General features: G+C 34.1%; 1 protein-coding gene across 1 annotated transcript; it reads left to right on the forward strand.

Annotated features, from left to right (window-relative positions):
• The first annotated feature begins 257 nt into the window (after positions 1-257).
• Positions 258-10,154, forward strand: LOC127864086 (uncharacterized). The gene is made up of 2 exons (XM_052403783.1): positions 258-420; positions 9,167-10,154. The coding sequence occupies exon 2, from the start codon at positions 9,231-9,233 to the stop codon at positions 10,089-10,091; it is 861 nt and encodes a 286-aa protein (XP_052259743.1). The 5' UTR covers positions 258-420; positions 9,167-9,230; the 3' UTR covers positions 10,092-10,154.
• The last annotated feature ends 258 nt before the right edge of the window (positions 10,155-10,412 follow it).

Below are 10,412 nucleotides of genomic sequence, written 5' to 3' on the forward strand. Positions count from 1 at the left end.
TTATATCCAATGTTTACATTTATAAATATAAAGCATTAAATGACAAACTTCAAAACATGCCAAAATCTGTGAAAATGCCCTTTAAACTTAACGCCATGAACTATTATTGCTTTTGATTAAGATTGCGTGGACTTGAATATTTATATTGTGAAAATATATAACAAGTTTCTTTTCGTTATGCTTTCTTGCCACGCTGTCAACTGTGACAAAATATGCAAATTGACTACGCATTCGATTGGAACAAATGTTTATCACCTGATATGACCATGACAATTTCGTTCGTTTGCGTCTTTCTATGGTTTGTTAAATGTTTCGCGCAGTTTACTTACTCCACATGTCTTTACATACTTTACTAATGCTTTCGGTGATGTGGTTCCGTGAGTTTATTTCGATTACATGGACGTGTTATGTTTAAGTCAGGTATGTTCACTCAATTGTAATGTTTATAGTAGTAGTAGTATTAGCAGCAGCAACAGCAGCAGCAGTAGTAATAGTTGTAGTACTTTTTGTATTTGTATATTATAAGACCAATGTGTTGTATTTTTCATGTTCATAATGTATACTTGTATCTGTAACATTATCGCGATCCTGAGTTGTCTATAGCTGCAGCCATACACAAACTTTAATTACAATATACACTTACTCATAATTCTCGATTTGGTTGTGTTGCTGTTGTTTATAAGTATCGCATTGTGTGCATAGATTGTTTTTGGGGTGGGATGGCAGTCAGTGATTGAAGCCAATAAGTTTATTGTCCGTTAGCCGACGGTTCGAGCCTACACCGAACTTACTTGTCCTTTTTTCTGAATTCCTGTACTACAGACCATTTAGGATTAACTGTTCCAATTGAAATAAAAATCATCATCATCATCATCATCATCATCATCATCATCATCATCATCATCATCATCATCATCATCATCATCACCATCATCATCATCATCAGCAGCAGCAGCAGCAGCAGCATCAGCATCATCATCGTCGTCGTGGTCGTCGTCATCATCATCATCATCATCATCATCATCATCACCACCATCATCATCATCATCATCAACAACAACAACAACGTCATCTTCATCGACATCATCATCATTATGTTTGTGAAATGTTTATTTCCTTCATATTTTATCATTTCTATTTATTTTACAATTAGGATATACGCATATATAGTTTGATTCAAATATATAATTGCAGTTGATTATCCTTGTTTGGTCTGTGTATAATGTATTTGTACAGAGGGTAATGTGTTGCGTCTTATGATGGAACGGAATTAACATGAATTTGATGATGCCATGTGGTAAAGACAGCCGTAGTCAGTTTATGTAATAGTGTATTAATAACGATAAGCTTGCACCATATATGTTTATTGATACCGTCGCATAATTGTTGATGGTAAGCAAATGAGTCATATGTCGATGTATTCTGATTTAATACTTCTAAACATAAAATATTTATAAATATTATTAAAAATAAATACAAATAAAACAAATACATACAAATCAATACAAATGAATAAAATAAATTAAAATAAATAAAATAAATAAAAATTAATAAAAATTGATATAAATAAAAATAAATTAATATAGATAACTTTAAATAAATGCCAATCAATATAGATGAATATAAATAAATAAATAAATAATATATATATATATATATATATATATATATATATATGAGAATTAAACTAAATAAATACATAAATAAGTGCATAAATATATAAATAAATATATTTAATAGATTTATACTTATTTATGTATATATATATATATATATATATATATATATATATTATATATATATATTTATTTATTTATTTATTTATTTATTTATGTTTTTATTTATGTATGTATTTATGTACTTTTTATGTATTTATTGAGTTTTATTTTCATTTATTTATTTTTTGTATAAATATTTACATATAAAATAGTGCTCATTTTCAATAATATTCTAAACAGTGGTTTAAACAAATGGAATGGGTATGGGTATGATAACTACGTTAATGAACTCCTTTTCGATGACACAGTTATCATTAAACCAATACAAAACAGTTGTTTTTGTTGAACTCTGACTTACTTGCAAATAGTTGAAACTGTTGTGTTGGGCAGAATAAATGCTAAGGGAAGTATAAGAGTTATAATATACACATATATTTACTATTACATTACATATAATATCAATTGGTCATTTATTTGTGGGACAAATAGATGCAAGACACAGTGAGGCAGTACAAAACGCATAGCCAATATATACCAATCAATACATACGAAGGCAAATATTAATTAAAAAAATAAAACGCATAGTTTAATCTGAATTCCAATCTCCAGCATCCGATTCCAGTAAGTTTATGTAATTGATTATTTGACACCCTTCAGTGTGTGTTACTCATATTTTACATGTAACTTCAATCATCGTTTGCTCAGTACACATCGCCCCACACGTTCTCTCGACAAGCGTTTCAGGTTGCGAACTTATGATGTAAAGAGTCACATAGATGTGCACATAGTCTGAGCTCTTTTCAAAAGAATTTTTTTTCTTTTTGCTCTGAGCAGATGAAATACGAATAGAGATATAATACTTAATTATTATTAACATTAAATTTGCAATAATATTATGTTTATTTGAACGTAACAAACAATACAAATCAGTAAATCAAAAAAACTCTGAATGTGGTTTATTCATATGTGTTCTGCATGAAGTAATTCTTCACTTGGCAAACAGTGTATAGTTCATGTCAATGTCTTTTTGATGTAGTTCAAACTACCGGTCGGAAAGAAATTATGATATTGATGATCAACCGTCGATTACAGACGGCATGGTTCTGATATTATTAATTTTTTGCATATACCTCTTTCGTTTCAACAGCAGATCATGTATCTTTTAAGACATCATCATTGTGATGTTGGAACCTTCATAAAGTTGCCTCTGTATGTTGTTAAAGAACGTTGCTGATCGGTCTTTATTCTAAATGCTTTTATTGTTTCTGGCACAACATTTGGTCATTGCAAGCAAATTTCAGAAACTTTGATTCAATTTACCACATCCGGAATATCATGTGGATTATTTTCACAAATTCCATTTGTAAATATGGACGTTGAAATATTTCCTTTTACGTTAAGTCAGTGTTCAATGGACACCTGTCATTTCTGTTTTTATTCGGCCACACTCATTACGCGCTTGGAGTTCGTCATCACACGTCCGTGATCTCCAGTTTAAGATAACACTCAACATAGTTCTCACAGCTTTCTCCGAATGACACCGCAAACAACTCCAGTAATAAGATCGTTACTGTCTTACTTTGTCCGGGAGTATAATCTATTTTCTCTGCTCAGCACACAGCTCTTGATTAAAGTTTGTACCATTTTGGCTTTTTTATCGGTCATTGCTCTTACTGTATGTTCCATAGTGGGTACAATAAATCATTTCATTTAATCGTAAATGCACAAAAACCATTCCATTGTATCTAAGATCAGGGAATGTTTAGCAGATTCTCTTGAGTAAGTCATTACCATCTGTTTTGGTATGTTTAGGAGGTAATTTTCACATTCTATATCTGACCTAAGCACTTTTAGTTTTTACCGGTATAAAATGACCAGATCATTACAAAATACTTTGTTTTATATTGTTAAGACTATTTAAAACACTTTGTTGACAAATAGGAATCAATGTAATGCTTACACAATAAGAGTAGGTTTGGAATCACATTACTGGCTTCACGTCAAAATCGCGATTCTTGGATATGATGTGACTTCATAAAAGGCTTATAACATAATAATTTATAATATGTTCATGCAGAGTAATAAAGCGGGACACTATATCTGCTATGTACATATATGAAGAAATCCAAACAAAATGCAATCTTTATCCTCATGATATACCACAAGCATTTTCAGAAAAACTGTTCCACTGAACTACATCACACTTAAATTTAGTTTATGCTAAATACTATCCTTAATTTTGATGTAATAGTTAGCGGGTTGAGCAATGTGAGCTTTGTTTGTAAATTGTTCCGTTTCCCAACACAATACTTGAGCTTCTTGTTCTTTTACACAAATTTCATACATTTTTATAAGATTTAGCTTTCCACTACATCGCCCTTACGATATCGAAATTGCCTAACAAATATGGTATTTCAAATTCTATGGAAATAACGTCTTTGAATATGTCTTCTCCAAGTTGAAGTTTACTGTTGAAATATTCTCTTTGATTTACATCGTTTTCTATCACACTTATGAACTCAACATTGCGGAATCATTTGATGCCTAGTTAGGCAGTACAAGGCTTATCGTCCTTATTTAATAAAAAACACGTGTTCAAAGTATATGAAATTGAACAGTGTATGCATTTTACCTGTTAACCTAAAAACCTCGGGCAAAAAGTCCACTCTTTACTTCCCTGCCTAGATTTAAGTTCAGTAGTTTCTGATCGGGGAAAATATCTCTAATTTTGAAACAGGTCCCGATATATAAATATAGCGTCACTGGTTATTACTTCTGCCAAGAGTATACGTGCACTTTGCTTTAATACCATTTAAGTTGAAAATAACAAAGCATGTGTCTCTTGTATTATTTGTAAAATGTAACGTTTCTTGTGCAATAATTTGAATTTCTTTACGTACATCATCATAATCATCAACTCATTGACCAGTTAGGCCGTTTGGAGGAGGGGGTAAATGAGGGACAACGGTACAGAAATCCTCATCCAGTTTGGTCTGAATTGTGCTGCTGAGAGTAATTCATCCATGTGAAGGGTTGTCCAGTCATGTTCCGGACGTACTCTTAGGTCATGTGCTCCGTAAAGGAGATGCATAGCAGTCTTTTGAGACTTTTATGTTCAAATGAATCGTGCGTTCTTTGTCCGCGTGAAGCGTCCAGGTCTCGAAGAAAAAGAGTAGAATAATAACTAAAATGGACGTGTAGAGCCTGTACTTAGTGGGGAAGCTGAGGAAACTCCTTGTCCACGGCATGTTCAATGTGGCCATCGCTGAAGTCGCCATGGCAATTCTTTTTCGCGCATCAGCGATACTTGCACCGATCTTGGACAGCGTTGCGCCCAAATACTTGAAGCTGTACATGAACTTTTTGCCGTTCTTGATGATGTCTGCATTTGTAGTGGTCGTGATGTTCATCGTGTAATTTGACTTCTCCATGCTTACCTCTTTCACGTATGTTCTTGCTCTTACATAGAGTCTGTTGGAGAGATCTTGAAGGTCAATGCTGGTGTCACATATGTAGTAAATGTCATCAGAGATTCTCAGGTTGGAGATGGGTCTTCAACATTTGGAAATAGAGGGTTGGTCATGGAGATTCTCCTGCAATATCTTCGCGTGGAAAATGTTGAACAGGACGGGAGAGAGCAAACATCCATGTCGAACGCCCACTGATATTTTGAAGAGGTCCCCTTTCTATCCGTTGAGAAGTAATGCACTGCTGGCGTTTCCGTATAGATTGTGTATGCCTTGCTCCAGCCCTTCGTCAATGTTGAATCCTCTCATACCATTCCATAGGCCATCATGCCACACGCGGTCGAAGCTTTCTTACAGTCAATTCATTTATGGAAGAGCTTACGTAGGGGTTGCAAAAAAGCACGCTCTTTTCTGGTGGACATCCCGATCAAAGCAATATAAACATTTGTTTTTTACGGACTTTTACACGTCTTTGTTGTGTATTTGCAACGACATTTACTAAGTAAAATTAAATAAACAATTTACGTAACTAATTGTACAGGTATACATGTATGTTGCCTGTCATTACCAAATATGTATACACCACATATACACGTTTGCGACACTTTTAAAGTTACGGTCCAGTGTTTAGAAACTTCAAATCCTTTTTCACAAATGTTATTTCATGCATAACTATAACTAAATCCCCAGATGCTTACGATTTTCTTTTTCTTGAAGCCCAAGTATTCCACTTCCGTATGGAACTGCAGGAGTTGTAATGCACGGCCGTTAATCACGCGCGCCACCTCTTTTTTGAGATGCATTAATAGATGAACCAATGCAACATCCGAGGTGGCGCTCAGGCCAGGATGTTTTGAAATTTAACGGATAATTTTACAGGGTGATAAGGTTTAATATGTTTTTCAATACCTTTCGCAATATTTTTAAAAATCGGCCAATGTAGTGCGATTCAGCGATTATAAGTTCCTCTATAAGTGTACAGAAACATACAATCACAACCAATTTGGAAACGTGAGGACCATTATAAGTTGTGGCATGATAAAAGCAAATCGATGTATTTTGCCTGTGTGACGAGCAAAGTCCCTGCCAATTAAATCGCCCATGACATAAAATGATTGCTTTGAACATGTACAAATTAATGCGTGCACAAAAATATCGGCTTCTAGCCGATTAAATAGACGAATTTACATTTCCAAAAAGAGATGGAGCCAATGCCAAGGAGCTGGCGCTCAGATCGGGAGGTGGCGCCAATGCACATTTAAAGCTAATTCAATTGAAATATTTTATGTTATGGTTTCTATTATGTTTACAGGACTTACATTATTTTTTGTAAGTTGACTACTTCAGAACATTTGAGTCGCGTGCGTTTTTAATTGGAAAAAGTAGTTTTCTAATAATGTTTTTATTGATTTAAACGTTCGTCTTTTTAAGATAACAACATTTAACATGTATTATGCAACATTTTCACGAAAAAAGACCGAGCTATCTTCATTTTTTGGAGTTGATAGTGGGAAAAAACAACATAAATGAGCCTAATTAAAATTCGTTTTCCTTGGCCTTTTAGTAAATTAAGCATTTGGATTAACGGCCAAAAATCATAGTTTCAAGAAGAAGTGTTATCTTATACTTATTTATTTGTATACATCGTACAATATGTGTTATTCATGTTGGTGACTTCTTAATTGAGTTGATCACTTATATATTTAAAAAACTTCATGTTATTTATTATAGATTGTGCTTATGTTCCGCATGTACGTTGAAAAATAAATTAAATATAGCAAATAACATTATCTATCAAATCTACGCCATGTGATAATGTCATTGCGATACGACTGTTAATTGATACATCTTGCATTGCCGCCACCTCGTATCATTATCGCCACCTCTTAAGCATTGGCTCCATCTCTTTTGGAAAAATGCAAAATTATATACTACGTCGGCAAGAAGACAATATTTTTGTGCATGCAGCATCTAATGTATGTTGTGAACAATCGTTTGATGACGTTAGCGATTTAATTGGGTAGACATTTTCTCGTCACACAGGAAAAACTCATCGAAATGCTTTTTAAAACTCCATCATGCCACAACTTATAAAGGTTCTCACGTTTTTAAATGGGTTGAGAATGTACGTGTCTGTACATTTGTGGACGATTCAATCTTCGCTGAATCGCACCACATTGCCCGATTTAAAAAAATGCGAAGTATAAGGAAAAAACATATAAAACCTAACCACCCTGTACAATTTTCGATGACGTTTCAAAACATCCGGGTCTGAGCGCCACCTCGGAAGTTACATTGGCTTATTTATTAATGCATCGCAAAAAGTGGTGGCGCGCGTGATTAACGGCCGTGTAATTGTCTGTTGTGGAAGCACACTTAGCGGAAATACGCCAGAATTAGAATTTGACTTAAATGTTAAAAACCTGCTCTTCATATTTAAATTCGACATATTTGTCCTCAGAGAAGCTGTTTTACGACAACTGAAAAATCTGATTGAGTCAATTGACGTTTTACACGGATAAATCTGTTAAGCTAGTTTGTGTAGCATATTGATGAAATATGAGTTGATAGTATTCTAAGTACACGTAGCACTCGTATAGTTTGGCATCAGAAATAATATAAGCAGTTTGAACGTTATCAATGTTATTGTCCCCTACCGGTTTCACCGGAGGGGACTTATGGTTTGCGCTCTGTGTGTCCGTGTGTCCGTGAGTCCGTGAGTCCGTCAGTCTGTCACACTTTTATGGATCCTGCGATAACTTTAAAAGTTCTTCATACTTTTCATGAAACTTAAAAAATGGACCAATAACATCATGGAGATTATGCACGTCATTTCATTTTGTTCCTACGCCAAGAATTATGGTTGCTATGGCAACAAATAGACTAGAAATACTGCTGAAAATGGTGGATCCTGCACACTTTTCTGGATGCTGCGATAACTTTAATAGTTCTTCATATTGTTCATGAAACTTGAAACATGGATAGATGCAATATGGACATTAAGCACGTCATTTCATTTTCTTCCCACTTTAAAATTTCTGATTGCTATGGCAACACAAAAAAATAAAATCTGATAATAGTGGAGCCGGTAGGGGACATATATTGCTTGGCAATAGTCATGTTATTAAAATGATATACCTGTGTAAAATGGTGCGGGACTAAGCATTCATACAAAGTATGCAATTGTGCTGCTCTTTGTCCGATCCCGTATTACCATACTAGCAAAACAACGTTATTTTGGCCAATAATAGCTTCATTATATACTTCATTGCACGTACCACTAGAAAAAAGGTTGACATGCTCATAAACAAAGTTGTGATAATATATGTAATCAAAAATGAATACTGTTTCAAGAGTATGTTTCGGTCTCGTGGCTCTGCCTCTATTTCGAGACGTCATAACACATGCCACTTAACTGATATCTAAGTTCGCAATCAAATACCTATGTATGGGACTACAATCCGATGCACTGAAGTTGAAGTATTTAGTTAATTGTCATCTTAAATGCGATGGTTGTATCATATTCACAATTATGTTAGCCGTTCCTTGTTTGAGATTCGATAAATGTAAATAGATACCATATTATGAGAATACGTTAAATAAACCAATAATTAATGTGAATATAAGTCGTTAGTAATAGCTTGACTAGCTACACATTATTGTTTAACAGAGTATATCAAGCAATTTGGTTAATGAATTACTAATGTGTTAAATGTATTATTGTTTCAATATATCCGATTATATGTATGTGAATAAGAACTATAGAATTATAAGTTCCTCTTTAACTGCAGAAACATACAATCAAATAAATTATTGTTTCAATATATCCGATTATATGATTGTGAATAAGAACTAATTTGAATTTTAAACGCAAATGCAAATAAAATTGATGCTAAATAGAACTGTTTATATTCTGAAAACAAGGTATTTCCTAAAACATCATTTAGAGCGACTCAGATGTTCTATTTTCTTTCTCGACAGATCACCACACATGCTGCGTACAGTGGACAATTCCTAATCAGCTTGCAAACCAAGAAGTTTATCTATGGGAGAAATCGAAGACAATAACATGAAGAGAACGAAATTAGTACTACTACCGTTAGTGGGTGTTCTGTATGTGTTCGTAGTTTGGTCTCTTAGATTGTTTGAAACCGTCCCTCAGCGGTCGCTAAAAGAGGTGCAATCTCCGATGATTCACGTGAACCAAGATTGCCAGTTCGTTTACCTTGATTTGGGGAGCAACAAGGGTGTGCAGATACGGAAGTTGTACGAGCCATGGCTTTACCCAGGTGCGGCTATCATACCGTTCTTTGACAAGCTGTTTGGACATATAACGAAGTCCAGCCGTCGTGGGAATGTGTGTTCATTCGGATTTGAAGCTAATCCACGACACATGGGTCGTTTAAAGCACATTGAACAATCATATCGACGTAAAGGACTTAATGTCACTTTTTACAATAACGCTGTTTCCAACAGAACGGGAGAGATTGTAACAATATACTCGGACACGAACTTTGACATAGACTGGGGCGCTGGCATTCTGGATACTGCCATTGATAACAAAATTAATATGACAGAATATAAAGTCCTAACCATTGATATTGTGCACTTCATTCGTTCTCAGATTGCGCCCCTTAAACCAAAGGCAGTTTTCATGAAAATTGATATCGAGGGATCAGAATTCATCGTCTTACCACACATGCTCCAGACATTAACTCTTTGTAAAGATATCATTACATCTTTTGTGATAGAAATGCACGAGTGGGCTAAGAAATCCATGGGGTCGACTCTAACATTTGACGAATTAAGAACGATGATACGGAAGCAAGGTTGTGTCCCTTCAGAAATTGTTAAGGTCGATGACGAAAGTTTCTTGCATGACGTCATCGTGGAACCTAATTGGTAACAATCATAAAAAGATGTTTGCGTGTTTACATAATTTACTTAATAATAAGACTTTTATAACCAGTGCATTGTTTTGTTTTTTTGTAATTTAAGTACAAAATTAATTCACGATGTATTCATTTATCTGTTGTTTTGTTTAAATAATTTTTTTAATAGGCGTCTGTGAATTCATAAAATGTGTTTTCTGATTTATGTAGAAGAGGTAAATTCCCATGTTTTAAGGTTGTATTATTAGTTATTGTTTTTAGTTTTTATGTCCTGTATAGTTTGTTTCCATTTCAATGTACTAGCCTGTTAAATGTAAAAGCTGTAATGTAAAACT

Source organism: Dreissena polymorpha, unplaced genomic scaffold (genome assembly GCF_020536995.1).
Source record: "Dreissena polymorpha isolate Duluth1 unplaced genomic scaffold, UMN_Dpol_1.0 chrUn106, whole genome shotgun sequence".
Classification (NCBI taxonomy): Eukaryota; Metazoa; Mollusca; class Bivalvia; order Myida; family Dreissenidae; genus Dreissena; species Dreissena polymorpha.

Bases quoted from the DNA above. Each gene is read 5' to 3' on its own strand.
- LOC127864086 (XM_052403783.1), top strand. From the start codon at position 9,231: ATGGGAGAAATCGAAGACAATAACATGAAGAGAACGAAATTAGTACTA.